This window comes from Heliconius melpomene, chromosome 3, assembly GCF_056956725.1.
Source record: "Heliconius melpomene rosina isolate 202511_hmr_F chromosome 3, ASM5695672v1, whole genome shotgun sequence".
Taxonomy (NCBI): domain Eukaryota; kingdom Metazoa; phylum Arthropoda; class Insecta; order Lepidoptera; family Nymphalidae; genus Heliconius; species Heliconius melpomene.
The window spans coordinates 11,033,024-11,051,977 of record NC_140391.1 but is presented as its reverse complement, the minus strand read 5'-3'; the positions used below and the strand labels follow the sequence as shown (position 1 = coordinate 11,051,977).

The following is an 18,954-nucleotide window of genomic DNA, read 5'->3' as shown; positions in this document are numbered from 1 at the left end:
CAATAGAATTTAATTAAATGTAACATTGTGTGCTATATAAATTAATAAGCTTTACTGCCGAAATTAATGGAGCAAAAAAAATTAAAATGTGCGTAGTAACTGTTAGTAAGCCTCTGTCACCGTCATATGTCAAGTGGACAGTGAAGGACATTAGACACAACAAAGTCGAATTAGTCAACTGTCAAGTCATTTACAGAAATGGCTGAATTGATAGAAATACCGCTTAAAAAATCCTCAGATGTAGATATTATAAAACCTTTGAAAAATTTGATTCAAGCCACGTACAGTGACAGCAATGAAGATTTTAATGATGCCATCAACGAGCTCAGTCGACTTAGGAGTAATGCTATTTGGAAAGTATACGAGAAGTCGTCATTAGACGCTCTTTACAGGTATTACCATTGAATGAGTCAGACTTTAGTTTAGTAATTATGCATAACTTCATATAAATCCGAGTGGTGTTTTACATCGTATATATTTTGCAGTTATTATGATCAACTTGTATCCTTGGAGAGCAAGATACCGCCACAGGAGGTGCAGATCCCTTTTAAATGGAAAGATGCGTTTGACCGAGGATCGTTTTTTAGCGGCCGGATGAGTCTTAGTATGCTATTTTGAATTTATGACTAAAATATTAATTTATTTAATATCATAAAACAATCTCAAATGCGAGTGACAAACACTAAGAAATTATTACAGTGACCAAAAATACAAATTTTTTCCCTATATTAATTAAAAGGCCTTAGTTTTAACTTTATTCCTATATCAAAAATTGATTACAACTTATTGTGTAAATTGTAAATATTTATACTTAATCTAGAGATTTTAATGTTTTTTACAGCTATTAGTTCCCTAGCATATGAGAGGGTGTGTATTCTATTCAATATGGCTGCATTGCAAGGTAATGTGGCTGCTCAACAACCCCTAGACACTGAAGACTCCCTCAAGCTTGCAGCTAAGCTTTTGCAGGTTCTTTTTTGTTACTTTAATATGTTTTTGTAAATATATGAGGGGTCTATACCAGTGCTTCCCAACGTGGGGCGTACGCCCCACTTGGGGGCAATTTGGAGATTAAGGGGGGCAATTTGGGAATTTTTGCTTCAACTTTAACCCTTTTGCTGTGGTTTATACAGATACAATGTTTCATATTGATGTATAAGGGGGGCAATTTGGGGTTTAGAAAAGTTATAGGGGGGCAATTTGAATATTTATCATGGAAAAGTAGGACATGAACTAAAAAAGGTTGGGAAACACTGGTCTATACCCAGACACAAAACAAATGCTTCTTAAGAATTTCTCGTTTTACTCTACACAGCGGCACAAAGGTGTGACTGTAACGCAATGGTTCTGGGTTCAGTCCCTACTTGAGGAAGTGAAATATATATTTACATTTATATTTCCATTTTTTCACTCTGGTGTTGAGGCAGAGCGCGGCTTTGAGTTCTGCCACTCAACACAATGCCTCCAAAATTCGGCAGAAAGTGGGGAACGGCGTTTTCCCAGCGGCCTACCCTGCCTACCCTGCTGTGCGCGGAGTGCAGCATGGAGCTGATTTTGATTTACTCTACACAGATATTGACATGATACTTACAAATTAAATTTCTTCAGTGCAATTGTCGCTTTATATGATTGAAATTAAAATATCTATATATAAATACTAGCGGACGCGCGCAGCTTCGCTTGCTCATTTAAGGATTAATTCTAATAAACCATGAAATATGTGTTCAATGAAATATTTTTAAGAGTCTAAATTTAAAATTTTATAAAAATCGGTGGCGATTTAAGAATTATTCCATACAAACTTTCAACCCCTTATTTGCACCCTTATGAGAAGAATTCTAGAAAACCATGAAACATGTGTTCAATTAAATACTTTTAAGAGTCTGAATTTCAAATTTTATAAAAATTGGTGCCGATTTTTTAAAAAATCTATACAAACTTTCAACCCCTTATTTGCACTCTTAGGGGGAGAATTCTAGAAAACGATGAAACACGCATTCAAGATTAGCTTAGTCAGAGCCCTTTCATTTGATGTAATTTCTGATTTCACTTGAACTAGTGGCTTTAATATCAAGTTCTACCCCCTTTTTAAGGCTATTATTTTTTCGTACATATTTCTATACAATTGTAGTATTTTCGAGATAATAGAAGAATAAAATGCCAACTGATTTGTACACGTTTAACGTCCGATCACAACTGGGTAAGCCAACGCTTTATTTAGACTTACCCTCAACTTATAATAATCACTACAACAATATAAAAGGAATCATAATAGGGTACTTCCAGTTGACCTAAGATTATGATTTTTGCGTTCCAATCACTACCCAATATAAATCTATTTCCCAGCCTGCAAAGGTACAGAAGGATTTGGCTTTCGGAAATTTTATGCCTCGGAGGACGGCACACTGCTGAGATAGTTAAATTTCCCATCCTATCTTCCCTAGTAATTGATGTGATCTGTAGACAGTCCAATCTAAAGTTTATTTCTTGATAATATTTTATGGATACTTTGATGATAATTGCATCTCCACCTCTATGAGCAGTGCCGTCAGGATGGTTGGTGGAGTATATTTTATAACCTGGGATATTGATTTGACTTCTTTCTGTGAAATGCCTCTCACATATAAGGATAATCTGCAGTTTGGGTATATCTATTAGCAACTTAAGCTCATGTGTATTGGGTGGTAATCCATTTATGTTTCATGTGGCCAAGCGAAATATGACTCTCAAACTCAAATCATTTTATTCAAAATAAGAAGTTACAAGCTTCATTTTTTGAATGTCAAAGCTCACTAAAGTTAATGCTCAGACCTGAGAAGAACCAGCGCAAGAAACTCAACGGGACTTTTTTTTAAATCAATTTTATACAAATACAATATATTTAATTATTTGTGACAATGATACCTTGATACCTATATTTCGTTCATAAACATATTTTGCCAATTTATCAACTAAGTTTTAGTATAAGAATCATCATAGAGCTTATTTGTTGTAGGGCTTGGAGGCCTTCCATTTTCTCTGATTGTTTAATAAGTAGATGTTTGATCAGGTGGGACTTCTGATGTCTGTGGCCATATGGGTCAGAAATCATATATTAAGCTCTTCTCTCTCTCTTTAAATGCATATTTATAAAATATTGATTTTATTTTAATTTATTATGTGTTTTATAATTTGCAGCAATCAGCAGGAATTTTCGCCTACTTGAAGGAAAATGTACTGATGGCAGTTCACCAGGAGACTACTCCCGACTTGACTCCTGAATCCTTGAATGCTCTGTCACAGCTCATGCTGGCGCAGGCACAGGAGGTCATCGTGTACAAGTGCATTAGAGGTTTGTTTTAAAATTCTTTCATTTATTAATTTGAAATACCAGACTAATTTTTATGATTTAATTAAATATAATAAAAGAAATAAAATCAAGATTAATTTATCGTCATTACGCGCGCAGATGAGATGAAAGAGAGTATGGTGGCAAAGGTGTGCTCGCAGTGCGAGGAGCTGTACACAGATGCGGCGCGCTCCATGCAGAAGGACCCTCTGCGCCAGCTGTGGGAGCGCGACTGGGGGCCCGCCGTACAGGTCAAACAGGCCCTGTTCCGCGGACTCGCGCACTACTACCAGGCGCAGGTGTGCCGCCAGGCCAAAGCCGTGGGCGAGGAGATCGCGCGCCTGCAGCTGGCCGCAGACGCGCTGCGCGGCCTTCGCGACGCAGGCCCGCTGGGCGACGTGCCCGCGCGCGCCGAGCGCCAGCTGGCCGCCGCGCGCCGCGACAATGACTTCATCTACCACGAGCGCGTGCCAGACGCGCGAGCGCTGGAGCCCGTGCCGCGTGCGCCCGTGGCCGCCGCTCTGTCGCCGCCCGCGCGCTGGGGCGCCGCGCCCGGCCTCTTCGACCGCCTCGTGCCGCTAGCCGTGCACCAGGCGCTGCAGGCCAGCGCGGCGCGGCGTGGCGACCTGGTGGCGGCGGAGGTGGCGCGCCTGCGCGACGCCACGCAGCTGCTCAACAGCGTGCTGGCCTCGCTCAACCTGCCGGCCTGCGTGGAGGAGGGCGCGGCGGGCGGTCTACCGGAGTCCATCCGCGAGAAGGCGGCGGCAGTGCGCGCGGGCGGCGGGCTGCCGGCGCTGCGGCAGCTGGCGGCGGAGTTGCCGGAGCTGCTGCAGCGCAACCGCGACATCCTCACGGAGGCGGAGCGGCTGCTTCGCGAGGAGGCGGAGGCGGACGTGGCGCTACGGGCGCAGTTCGGCGCGCGCTGGTCGCGTACCCCCTCCGACCAGCTCACGGAGGCGTTCCGCGCCAACGCCGCCAAGTACTCGCAGATCATAGACAATGCGGTTCGCGCTGACGCCATCGTGCAGCAGAAATTCCAACAGCATGAGCAGGTACTCATTGTTTATTTCAAAACTTTTGAATATAACGTTTACGATTATTTATTTAAGACTTTATTACACCAACAAGATGAAATAGAAGAATACAAAAGAATAAAAAATGATCAGACAGAAAAGCATTGGTGTGAGGGCGGCCTTATCACCGCTGGTGATATCTTCCAGGCAACCCTCAGTTAGTTAGTTATATGACTTTAATAAAGATCTAACATTAAAATTACCACATACAACTATTAATTTCTTAGATCCAGATAATTATAGAAATACTTATTCTAAAATTATTACAAAGAGTTCATATAACGTAATGGGAGGTCTGTATACACTTACAATTAATAATGTACATATATAGGCCCTCTAGATATGCCTGGAGTGTTTGATACCCATTTTGAGATTATAATGAATTAAGTTATAAGTTTTATAGAAAATTCACTGCAAAAAAAGTCTGCTTACCATAAATTGCAATATAAAATCCTATATGTATAAAGTTTTGCACGCTAAAATAAATTTAGTTGAATCGGAAGGCAGTTCTAGTCGAGAAGAACAAACACGTAGTGTCACCGACATCGTTCATGTTACTACTTGTATCGCATCTGCATAAACATCCGCAATCCGTTAATGGGAATACAGATGTTAAATTGATGCAAAAGCTCCAAATTTGCAGACGCAGATACATACTTAGGTTATTGATAATTAATAATTTGTTGTTGTTTCCTTCTTGCAGAATATCGAGTTGCTGAGTCGCAGCGACGGCGAGATCGACGCGGGCGTACCCACAGCGCCTGACGCCGGCGTCGACCGCACGGACGCCGGTGGCGACGCGGCGGCGCAGTTGCGCGCGCTCGTGGCCGACGTCGACGCACTCAAGGCCGAACGCGACGCGCTCGAGGACGAGCTCAAGAGCGCCACCGTGGACCTGCGTGAGCGCTTCCTGACCGCGCTGGCCGCCGACGGCGCCGTGGACGAGCCCGCGCTGTCGGCCGCCGCGCTGGGCGCTGCGCTGGCGCCCCTGCAGCGCCGCGCCACCGCTTCGCTGGTGCGCCAGGAGGCGCTGGCAGAGGCGCTGCGGCGCGCGCACGCCACCCTCACGGTGGCGCGCGGTGGCGCTTCGGGCCGCGACGAGGCGCTCGGCCGCTTGTGTGCCGCCTACGACGCTTACCAAGACCTCACTGGCAACCTGCGGGAGGGAGTCAAGTTCTACAACGACCTCACGCAGCTGCTCGTTGCCTTCCAGAACAAGGTGTCGGACTTCTGCTTCGCGCGCAAGACGGAGAAAGACGAGCTGCTAAAGGACCTCACGCAGGAGGCGTCGCGTGCCGCCCCGCGCCCCGCGCCCGCACCGCCGCAACACCACGTCGCCACTGCCAGCGAGGTATCTCATGCATTCACATCGTTATTAAATAACTTTAGCAATACTTTAATACTCATTCTATTCATAAAAATGTTAATATCAACAAAACTTTTTGTTCATATTAATATTTAATTTAATTAAATAATCTACCTTTTACTAGCCCACTGTGGTCTCAAAGAAGGATCCTCCGCCGCGTCCGCCGCCGCCAACACCGTCCGCCGCCCCCGCACCCGTGCCCGCCCCCGCGTTGCCCTACCCCTCGCAACCACAAGGTATCTTCAATGTTGAACCATTCATACAAAAAAAATTCTAAATAAAAAAAATAGTGAAAAAACAAAATGATATAGCATATAAACATCGTACCAACTCATTTGTCTATATTTCCAGGTATGCCGCTACCTTACGGCGCCCCGGCGGCGCCCTACGCGGTGTACGCGCCGCCCATGCCCGCGCTCTACAACCCCTACGCCACGCTGCCCTACCCGCACCACATGCGCTCGCCGCACGTGCCCTACCAGCCCTACCAGTACGCGCCGCCGCCCGCCAGCTACCCGCAGCCACCCCCCGCCGGGTACAGCCCCTACCACCAGCCGCCGCAATAGACCACCACCACCATTCGACTATCCACCAGATTATAGGTCGCATACAAACATGGATCAAAAAAAATGCACGTGAATATTTTTTTTGAAAGCCAGAAATTTGTGTACCAGAAATTTTCCAATTCAGTTTTCTTAGTCCAGACCAACCAATATTCGACGAGATTATTGGTAGTGTGGTGGCAAATATTCGCCGCACGACGAAATATTTGTATTTAATTGTTAAATAATAATTTTTAAATGCTACAAAACTAAATCTGTGCTACACTGAGACATTTTAGCGCGTCCCCTCGTTCGCAATATTTGGACGATACTCATATCAATAACAAAACGCTTTTAGTGCTCTTATTTCTTGATCCGTTTTTAGAGTGTATCCTTAATCTATGTATAGTTGATCGAAGGATAAGGCATTCATTGAAATTTTTGAGTATATGTTTATAGACATTTGTTAGGACGCTAATATAGTTACTTTTTAAATTTCTTACTTTAATGTCTAGTTTGTTCACATACACAATCTGTATGTGCAAAACGAAAACATAAAACAAAAAAGTTACAAGGCCGTTGCATAATATCGGGCATTCCTGGTTGCCAAGTACAGAAGCATTTTTTAAATAATATATACATTGTTTGTGTGTATCATTGAAACTTGCTTATTACACTTGCTTGTAGCTAAATATAAAGGACCGCGACCGCGCTCTCCTCCACAAATGCGTTGTCAGATTAGACAAAGATGTTGGTTATCAAGGAATTTACTAATTGTTGTAGTAATATATAATTGTAAAATAAGGTTAAAAATTATTGGGAAATTAACTATTTTGTTAAGTTTTTATCAGAGAGAATATGTAATGAGAACGTATGTATGTTTGCAACATACGATAAACACCAAATAGTTCAAGTTCTTCTGTCACAGTCAATGAACCCACCAACATTGTTTTTCTTCATTGTTAAATCAAGAATTAGGTGGAGAAACTTAGCAATAATCCAAAAATAAAACGGCAGAGGCTGGATGGTGTATTTATTAAGTGTTACGGCTCTAAAGTATACATAACGTAAATGATTTCTATAGTATTTAAATTATAAAAATGAATTATAATCTCCAAATTATGCTAATTTTAATAAATAAAATAATTATAATTATTTTTCATATAAAGAGTTTTATTTACAAATATACAAATATTTTTAACTAATATTAAAAACTAGTGGGCCCGGACGCGGCTACGCCCGCGAAAATATAAGCCTAAATAATTAAAATAAGTTAAAAAATAATAATAATAAGTGGAGATTTATTATTAGAAAAAATATCTGAGTAACCGAAATGAACAAACAAAAGAAGTAAAAGTAACTAAAGGAAATTCTCAATATTAGAAATAGTATCTAAAGTCTGCCGTGCGCGCGTAGGTACTAAACATTTTTCTATATTAAATAATTATTAATTTTTGCGAACAATATTAAATAAAATCCCAAATGACTAAAATTACGATATTTTAAGTGTATAACATCGGTATAGATAACCGAACTGAGATAAATTAATTATAAGCAGCAAATAATTACATAAGAAATAATAGTAATTCGAAAATATATAAAAATTTACAAAACCATTAAAGTCGTCTGCCCGTTCGCGTCGGTCATACTACCACTCGTAGGCTAGGTCATTCCGAATCAGTGACATCTTAATTATTTATTAGAATGTTATACAGTAAACTATAATTTCCATCTAGATGAAATGCTAAAAGTGACTATTATATTTATTTTCATAAGGATGGATATAAAATTATAGAAATCATCTAATTTTTGTTAATGTATACAAATCTATATCGGCGTGCGCCATGTATGCATTAAGCAAACTCACTTTGGGTGACGTTTTCTTAAAACAACAAACTTTGCAAGCCGTTGCTTAGCAACGCGTAGCGACTATTGTTAGTAACATGGCGGAATAAATTGCTTGTCAAATTAATTATTTTAATATATTGGTATATATCGAAAATATTACAAATATGAGAAAAAAAAGTATCCTATGTTCATCCCGGGACCCTCAAGTATCTCTATATGAGTATTTTATGACAATTAAATTAGCGGTTTGGCCCTGATTGCGTAAAAGACAGACAGACAGACAGACAGACAGAGTTACTTTCGAATTTATTATATAGGTATGGATTGTGAAAGATTATATATAACTTTTTAGCAAAAGTCCAAAAAATCTACACGTATTAAACGAATGAATAAAAATACGACAAATGAAGACAACTGTCAAATATGAAAAATATAAACAAAGGTTTTATTTAAAAAAAACATAACTTTAAAAAAGACTTTATTATACTGTTAAAAGTATAAAAAAGACGATATTATTATTATTATTTTCAAATAAGTATTTGTGAAATTATTATTGATCAAACAAAAATACAAACGTGTTGCACAAAATCTTTTAAATTATTATATTCTTTATTATTTAATTACGCGAAACGGCACTTTTACTATATTGAACTTACGATATATTATAATCTATACATTTAAATATCAACTAATTAACTTGTTTAATAATTGAAATGGTAAAAGATACAACAAATATAATTATAGGTTACCATGTATTTTAATATATTAATATAAAAATAAAAAGAATATAAAATCTTAACAGATCAATCTCATTCATTGAATACTATATTTACACAAATAAAAAAATAAATAGCGACACTGTAAGATCGAAATCTAACTTAGAAAAATAAGTATATAATTATATTAATCTAAATATCACCTATAACCTATGTTTCTCTTATTCTGACCAAATCAGAAATCAACCACCAACAAATTAATTATTAGTTTTATTTTTACCAAACGAAACATAATAACAATAATATCAACGACGACGAAGAGTAGTGTACAAATCATTAATTATGGATTAGCGAATAGGAATAAAATCTAATCTATACTAATATAATAAAGCGAAAGAGTTGCGGCCGTAAACAGAGCGTTGAATTATTTTGATTTTACATTTTCAAAAAGTATACGTCCAAATTATATGCAAACAGCAAAATAATTACATAAAAATTAACAATAGTTCGAAAATGTATGAAAATTTTGTAAAACCGTCAATGTCTGCCCATTCGCGTCAGTCATACTCGTACTGTGCCGCCTGAAGGCTAGGTCATTTCGAATCAGTGACATCTCCATAATTATATATTAGAATGTTATACAGTAAACTATAATTTCAATCATCTAGATAAAATGCTAAAAGTGACTCTTATATTTATTTTCATAAGGATGAATATCAAAATATAAGTTCATTTTGACTCAACAAAGAAACTTTGCAAACCGTTGCTTAGCAACGACGGTTGTTATTAACATGGCAGAATAAATTGCATGTCAAATTAGAAAGTACTTTAAAATATATTAGTTTATATGTGTACTGTAATGTTATATAGCCTATAGCACTTCTGAAGAATGCAGCTTTCATACAAAACAAAAACAATGTAAATCGGACCAGTAGATCCAGAGATCTTAGCGTTCAAACAAACAAACAAACAAACAAACAAACTCTTCCGCTTTATTATATTAGTATAGATATTTTGTTTCTACATTTAGTATTTTTGAGTGTGTTAACGTTATTGGTATCTATGCGTAACTGCGTCACATGGTGAAATGAAAAAAATTGTTGAGTTAACTTGATTGATTTCTTTATGCTGTTGCCGTAAAAGGAGAACTTACTTATATCACTATGTCTAATTTATTTATATTTTCATATTTCCATATACATGAAACATAGAATTTATATATTTTATAGTAAGTAATTCGTATTTAGTTTATCTATGTGAAAGCGCTCGTTGCCGATGATTGCACCGGTACGGAGTCGTAGGTACGCCTACCACCTTGTCGACGACATATTCTATAACTAACAGTCGATACTTCCCAATTGATGCGGTTTCTATACGTGTCATTGTTTTAATTAGTATTTCTTTCTTAATTTATATTTATCATAGTGAGGATAATATTATACATGATAGAACCATAAATCTTGAATACTTTGTACGTATGTGTGTAGTGTATATCAGTGGCGTAGCTAGGGTATTTGCTGCCCGGTGCGGCTTAGGAGATTTGATGCCCTTTAAAATGGTCTAAGGTCAAAAAAAACAAAGTGATCGTCGACTTTGATGAGTTCTAAAAAAAACGTGATCGTCGACGTTGATGAGTTCTAAAAAAAAACGTGATCGTCGACTTTGATGCCCCTTTCCTTTTGATGCCCGGTGCGGCTTAGGGGACTTGATGCCCTTTAAAATGGTCTAAAGTCTAAAAAAACAAAGAATAATCGTAATCGTCGACTTTGATGCCCCTTTTCCTTTTGATGCCCGGTGCGACCGCACCGCTCGCACCCCCCTAGCTACGCCACTGGTGTATATCTTTCTTACGGTATACTTCCAACATCTTCTCGTACTACATAAAGCATAAGTAAGACCATGTATGGAGCCCTGCTCTCACTATTAGGATGGCTCTGCCAAGTGCTAGTTACAGGCTTTGGAGCCGAGAGACGGCACGGCCGGCATGTTAACCAAAGACAAGATCTTTGTTGATACGCAGCTGCATAGCCTTGGCCACGATTTTGTTGTGTAGCTATTAGGTCTGGGCAATATTTGATTTTCAAGACTTCCCACTCCTGATGTAAAACTATAATAGTCTAATAGTAGTATTAGCTTGGCCAAACCCTGATTGAATGTACAAAATTAATTTACTTAAGTTCTCCAAACAAGAATGAGCTTTCCTAAATCCAGTAGTATCAACATTTATTTTAATATTCACGTCATAATTATCCTTATAACGATCTACTTTAAAAATTAAAGAAGTATCAGCAAACAGTACAATATCGTATAAGGGTCATAATCAGAAAAAGTGTCCTTTTTGTGTCTTTTCTTGTCCCGCTACTTTGAATGCGTTTTAAAAATACAATTTTAAAGATAATTTAAATATTTTGCCATTTACGATAAATTTATTTATTAACTTAAAGATTTTTGTAATATTTTAAATGTATTATGGCAAATAATAGTATTTTTAGTTAGTTGCAAAAAACCTTTCTAAATGCTTCCATACAATTTTTCGTGTCCCATTCACCACCTTACTTTTTAAGAATTGATTTGTTACGAATGTTTATGGTTTTATTTGATTTCAGATATGTTTATATTACTTTACTTTATGCGTAATATTAAATAGAACTACTTTTATTGATACATTATTTAATAAATAATATATATTAGTTAAGTAAATTTGTCCCAAAATATTGTCTTTTTGTTACTCAGGGCTAGTAACGTCCAATTAAATTATGAATGCAATTATTTTGGATGGTGTTTAATATTATTTTTTGTTGTGGCACCATACTTCTAAAAGTCAATGCTGTCGTAGCTACAACCAGTGATGTTCTCGCAGCAGTTGAGGGGTTCAAATGTTTTAGAGGGAATGCGTGAAATTACATCTCAGGGTTATAAACGGCTTTTATTTTGGTAAGTATTCTATAATTTCGTTTTCTTGTTTATGTTATTTGCTTCTTTTTACAAAATCTCAAAAAAGAACTTCAGTGCTTGCAGATGCAACACGTGGCTTATGAGCAAATATTTAAAAGGGTTAGAATTTCTCAGATTTCATTCTCAATTTCGTTATATTTCGTTACGTAACGGAATTGAGAAAATATGAAGCCTAGTTCACAATTACGGTACCAATGTTTTCTTATATATGTTTATAATAATATTGTATGTATTGTAACCAAAAATAATGATTTTTAAGTTTTTTGCTTGTTTGCTTGTTTGTCTGTGTTTGTGCACGCTAATCTCAGAAACAGCTCAACCGATTTAGTTAAAAATATTTTTTTATTCTTCCTGAAATTAGTTGTGATTTTGTGATTATTATTTTTTGATAAATATTTTTGTATTTTCAGTAAGCGTCATGGCTCCTATGTCAAATGCTAAAACATAAAAGATATAGAGAACGTCTTAAAAAAACCAATCCTATTAAATATGAAGATATGCGGAATAAACACTTACAAAGAATTAAACTTAATTCCAGTGATAACGACTCAAATTTTGATATATTTTAAAGTGAATTTAATTTTATCATTAACTTTGTGATCTCTAATTAGAAATATAAGTTTATTACGTTACGCGAACTAGCATTATTATATTGTTAATATTGTCACTTTGTTATGTTTTCTTGTTACATTTATAATCTGTTAATTCAACGATAGAATCTTTAAAATTTTAATTTGTGTCTCATTAAATAAAAAAAAACAATAGTTTTATTCATATAATATCCTTATTTTGTTGTGTATAATGCCTTATAACATCAGTTTCGTAACAAACATTATCAGTGTTGTTACTTATCAGTTACGTTACGAATTCGAAAATGTGCACTTTTCTGATTATGACCCATAAATTCTTTACATTAAATGAGATATCATTAATATAATTCAGAATAAAATCTCCCCCTCTAGCCTCTAATAAAGCCTCTAAACGCATCTCTGTGGAACACCCATCCGCAGAAAGCGGCCGGACGGACTAAGGTATGAAGCAATGAGATCACAAGCACTGCCTCGGACTCCATGATGGTTAAGTTTGAACAATAACGTTTCGTGGCCAGTGGCCTACACAATCAAAAGCCTAACTGTGACTTATTATACATATATAATTACAAGGAATAGATATGTCACAGAATGAGCTATAAGCTAAGAGTATTATCATGCAAACTTATAAATTAAGACATAAGTACAATTTACTGACATGTATATATTGTTTCAATAAAAAAAAGGTAAACAATTTTGAGCATACATGTGCAAAAACAATTAATACAAATACTAGAAAAATATATTTTTGTGATTTTCCCTAAACAACTTTCATGTTAAGTGCAAATCATCATACTATTAATGCTGTGCTGTAAGAAACAAAGACAACTCACCATTCTCTCAAAAAGTCTATTGACATTTAAACTTACTTTAAATTACAAATAACACATGCACAAGTATTTTATTTGTTTTGCAAATCAAGGGTATGCATTAATTGAATAATTCATAGAAAATGATTTTGTTAGCTCGGACTAGTCCCAGCTCAGATGCGGCTCTCTTATTTTGTAACCATATTTTTACCTATAAGCTTGCTTGCTGAGTTTGTTCAACTAAATGAGCATAGTACTATTGTACTATTACATGGAAATAGTTTGTCAGTGAGGAAACAAGATGTTATAAAGAGTATAGAAAACTTGCTTGACTTACATAGTAAAACTAAATGTAAATTTATTATATGCTCTTTTCCATATTCTTCTTCCCTCACAGAAAAACAAAATAAATATATAAGGTAAATGTACGGGAGTTCGGCAGTTTAAGGCTCTCATAACTTTAAACTATTATAAATACATTATTAAAGGTTATATGAATTTGCAAATTTTAGTGTGATCAAAGTGGGTCTTTTGGCAGTAATTTAATGTGTGAATTATGCGGTTTAACTTAACCTTAATTTTTATATTAATTTATTTGTGGACCTCTAATTTGAACCCTACTTCGTGATAAAATTTAGCTCTGTTTCTAACTTCGTGAGTTTGTGTCCCCTATTTCGGGTCACAAGTTTTTACCTCGCGAGTGAGGTTTTATAATAAAAAAAATTAACACCTTTATTGGTTTTGATTGTAAATAATTTGTAAATAAAAAAAAATAAGTAGATCAGCTTAACGACATTAAAACTTTTATAAAAAAAATCAAATCCAATTAAATCATCTTCACGCTGTATCCCGCACACAGCAGGATAGGCCTAGGTAGATAGGTAGGTAGATAGGTAGGTAGGTAGGTAGATAGGTAGGTAGGTAGATAGGTAGGAACCTAGTGTTTTTAAAACACTCCGTTCCCCACTTTCTGCGGAATTCCGGAGTCACAGCATGTTAAGTGGCACAACTCAACGCCGCGCTTTGCCTGAAATATAAATTTAAATAAATATTTTCTATTTTCTATACTATTCCTATTTTCATCTCCTGGAGTGGGGATCGAACCCACAACCAGTCGGTTTTACAGTCACACTTTGTACTCCTGCGCCACGAGTAGCCCAACTTTTATAATTTACAAATTATATAAGCTCAGTTTTAAAAAAACTACATTTTTGAACTTTTATATATTTTTTTTATAAAAAATATATAAAAAAACTCAAAATTGAAGTTAAATTTTTTGAAGCTAGGTATGCCAGTTTATAGAACTATATATTTTCGCAACCAGTTTGTACGGCGTTTTGTGTTTAGTAGGTATATATTATATTCTTGAAAAATTCTTGAAAAAATAAAAAGATCTTTATTTAGACTTATAACAAGACTAAGATAAATACTATTAACAAAGACAAAGAAGTCAATGTGCTGATTTTACGTAGATTTATTTGTCACGAAGTTAGAGAAAATAATGAAATGTAGGGGATCTTATTTCGTGTTACTGATTTTAGTAACTTCCGCAGTTCTGTTTATTCAGTATTTTTTACATTATGTAAAGTAATCATTAACTACCACGTATATTCGATAAAATACACAAAAATAAATTATAAAGGTTGATTAAAAAATAAAATTACATTGGCAGTATCTATACGAATTTAGCTTAAAATTACCAATTCAGGTTACCTTTAAAATAGTAATATAGAAATTTAAGTGGACAAAACATATACCGAATTTCGATCACGAGAAACTTTAATAAATACAGTAACTGATTTTAAGCTTTAAATTTAAATTATCTTATTTATAATATAAATATAAATTTATTAAAAAGTATCTAAGATTTCCCTAATTCGGTAGTAACACGAAATAGCGGACACTTGATAAATAAAATGTCTGCTATTTCGTGAATCGATTTATTGCAATTTTAAAAGAATTTTATGCTTCCATCTATTTTTTTTTTCAATAAAATGTTTTTTTATAGAATACAAAAAAGCATATATTCAATGTTTTATTCGAATAACTTACCTTTGTCTTTCTACAACCTTAAGAAATTCTTACGCTAGTCTTACGGTCGCAAGCATCGCAGACACGTTACAAAGCAGTTTGTAGCCAACTCTGCGTTTAAAATGTCGCTATACGCTCAATTTTATCATTAAAATATTGTTACTTAGTTTTTAGACAGTTGAAAGTATAAAGATTATATACCAATATATAGTTTCCGTAAATAATACTTAAATTGCTTATTATTTTTGCCAGAAGCAAAACTCACGAAACCACGTACTATCACGAAGTTACCGTCACTTACCTTATACAACCTGAACTTGACATTATATAATACGACAGAACGTCATAGCGACGCATTATTTTATTTAGATTTAAATAAATTTATTTTTAATAGCTGTAAGTTGACAGAAGATACATTGTATCTACCTCTATATTTTAAGAAAAAAATTGCTACTTTAGTAGCGTATAATATACAAAACCCCGTTGTACATGGTATAACGAAGGAAATTAAATGTACTAATAATACTTCTATAAAGTATAATGATGTAAGTTCCAATTTAAACTAGACAATAAGACAACGCCTAGGTCATTTAAATTTAACATTGTACATCAGAATATGCAAGGCCTAGGAGGCAAAGAACTGGAACTAGAATTATTTCTAAAAAAATTTAATATACATATAATGTGTATAACTGAGCACTGGATCTCGAGATGTAACAATACAGTAAATATAGAAAACTATACATTGTCAAGTTCGTTCGTTAGAGAGAAGGCCATCCGCGGCGGTTCGCTTATATTAGTGAGAAATGATATACGTTGTAAATCGCGACCAGATATAGTAGCTCTCTCCGACGAACGCTCCATTGAATTGTCCTGCGTTGAATTCAATAGACATATTATAGTATGCGTGTATCGACCCCCCTCAGGTAGTTTTGAAGTATTTGAAGAAAAAATGGAGGATGTTTTGAATAATTTGAGTTCGAATAGTAAATCTTTAATCGTTTGCGGAGACTTTAATATAGATATACTACAGGTGACATCATTAAGCCTTCGTCTTTTGAACTTATTTAAATCTTTTAATTTGTTTAATATTTTCTCTGAACCAACTCGTATAACGAATACGTCCGCTACTTGTATAGATAATGTTTTTTGTCATTGTGAGACTGTAGAAAAACAAATTATTACTAATCTTAGCTCGGATCATTGTGGTCAAATGTTTTCGGTAATAGATAAAACAGTCGCAGAACGTAAACAAATATCAATTAGACCAATTACTGAAAATAAAATTAATCTTTTTAATAATAAAGTGAGTGAAAAAATTGCAAACTTAGAAATAACCGGATTAAATCCGAATCAGCTATATTGTAAAGTTTTTAATTTACTCACTACAGAGTTTGATAACATTTTTAAAGTTAAACAGATACATAAAAACTCGAAGTTAACTTTTAGCGACTGGGCAACTGTTGGTATATACCGAAGCAGAAATAAACTATATGAATTATATAATATGAGGCAATAGAAACAAGATACGGCGTTCTTGTTAAAAGTTAGAAATTATTCAAAAATATTTAAAAAGGTATGTGTCCAGGCTAAGTCTATGCATATAAGAGCAAAAATTTTGAACTCTAATAATAAAATTAAAGCTACATGGGATGCTATCACTACTGTAACTGGGAGATTTAGAGCTGTCAGTGAACCTATTAAATTAAAAGTTAATAATATAATCTTAAATTCAGATTTAGAAGTGGCAAATACTTTTCAACATTTTTTTTCTGATATATCTACTGAAGTAACACGTTCACTGCCATCATCTCCTTCGGAATCAGAATTAATACTAAAAACCCATGTAAATAGTTGTAGACAAAATTTTGTGTTTAAGAATGTGTCACCAGATGAAATTGTCAAAACTTTTAAAAGCCTTAATTTAAAGAAAACTGGTGACTTATGGGGCATGTCTGTTAAAGTTTTTAATTCAATTATACCTAATATTGCTCCTTACCTCGCTTTAATTTTTAACAATTGTGTAGAATCCGGTACTTTTCCTGATTTAATGAAATATAGCAAAATAGTGCCGCTTTACAAAAGTGGAGATAGATTTGAGCCTGGAAATTACAGACCGATTTCTGTTTTGCCATCCTTATGTAAAATATTTGAAAAAATAATGTTCAACCAGCTCACAATTTTCTTAAATATTAACAATTGTTTCCATAGTGAGCAATATGGTTTCACCAAAGGCAAGTCCACTACGGATGCGGGTGCCGCACTCCTAACGCACATTTATGACGCATGGGAGAGGTCACAAAATGCAATTGGAGTGTTTTGTGACTTATCCAAAGCCTTTGATTGCGTAGACCATGTAACTCTGTTGTTAAAACTAAAACATTATGGTATACAGGATACTGCCCTTGACCTTATTGCCTCATATCTAAACCAAAGAATCCAGACGGTTAGTATAAATAATGTAAAATCATCTGGATCTCCTCTAAAGATGGGCGTTCCACAAGGATCTATACTTGGTCCTCTTTTATTTCTTCTTTATATTAACGATCTGCCTTTTTATGTGAAGAACCTATGTGATATTGTACTTTTCGCGGATGATACCTCTTTAATATTTAAGGTTGACAGAAATATAATAAACTATGACGAAGTGAATAGTGCATTATCGCATATTCTTCGTTGGTTTGATGTTAATAATCTAATGTTAAATGCTAAAAAAACGAAATGCATCGAGTTTGCCTTACCAAATGTTAAAAAACATCATTTTAATGTAATAATTAAAGGAGAACCTCTTAATGTGTCGGAATCAGCTATTTTCTTAGGTGTTACTATAGATTCCAAACTCCAGTGGAACGCTCATCTGGAAGCACTTGCAGATAAACTCAGCTCTGCCGCGTTCGCAATTAAGAAAGTAAGACAAATGACGGACGTTGAAACTGCCCGACTAGTCTACTTTAGCTATTTCCATAGTATTTTATCTTATGGAATGCTGTTATGGGGCAGTGCTTCAGATATCAATTCAATATTTATTCTCCAAAAAAGAGCCGTAAGATATATTTATAATCTAAGAGCTCGAGATTCTCTGCGAGATGTTTTCAAAGATGCAGGTATTATTACAGTTGCTTCCCAATTTCTATACTATAATATTCTCTTTGTCCGACAAAATATACATTATCATAGAAAAAATAGCGACAGTCATACGATAGAAACGAGAAATAAAGATAAGCTTGTTACACCAAGTTTTCGCCTCCAAAAAGTTAATAAATCCTTTATGGGTCTGAGTATACGTGTATATAATAAAATTCCGCAGTGTATTCTTAATTTGCCACTTCCAAAATTTAAAATATCTGTAAAAAAAATTCTAACAAGTAAAGCTTATTACACTGTTCAAGAATATTTAGAGGATAAGCATGTATGGAATTAATGTCTATTGAATGTCAGGCAGGACAGCTGCCAGCTAATGTAATAGTAAAATACGAGTATACCATTGACTTTAAAAAGAGCAACTGTTGAGTTTCTTGCCGGCTCTTCTCAGCAGAACTGCCTTCCGAACCGGTGGTAGCTTTTTGTTGACATGTACATTCGACGATTCAAAAGTGCTTATAAAGTTTATTTGAATAAAGAATATTTTGAATTTGAATTTTGAATTTAAGAGTAAAAAAAAATTATGAGAAAATAGGATAATAAAAAATCTATAAA

General features: G+C 35.3%; 1 protein-coding gene across 1 annotated transcript; it reads left to right on the top strand.

Moving 5' to 3' along the window:
* Window positions 1–128: 128 nt before the first annotated feature.
* ALiX (programmed cell death 6-interacting protein-like protein AliX) lies at window positions 129–7,471 on the top strand. Its single transcript, XM_085207250.1, has 8 exons — window positions 129–392; window positions 486–604; window positions 842–969; window positions 3,178–3,331; window positions 3,449–4,380; window positions 5,105–5,752; window positions 5,892–6,003; window positions 6,119–7,471. The coding sequence occupies exons 1-8, from the start codon at window positions 199–201 to the stop codon at window positions 6,331–6,333; spliced, it is 2,502 nt and encodes an 833-aa protein (XP_085063376.1). The 5' UTR covers window positions 129–198; the 3' UTR covers window positions 6,334–7,471.
* The last annotated feature ends 11,483 nt before the right edge of the window (window positions 7,472–18,954 follow it).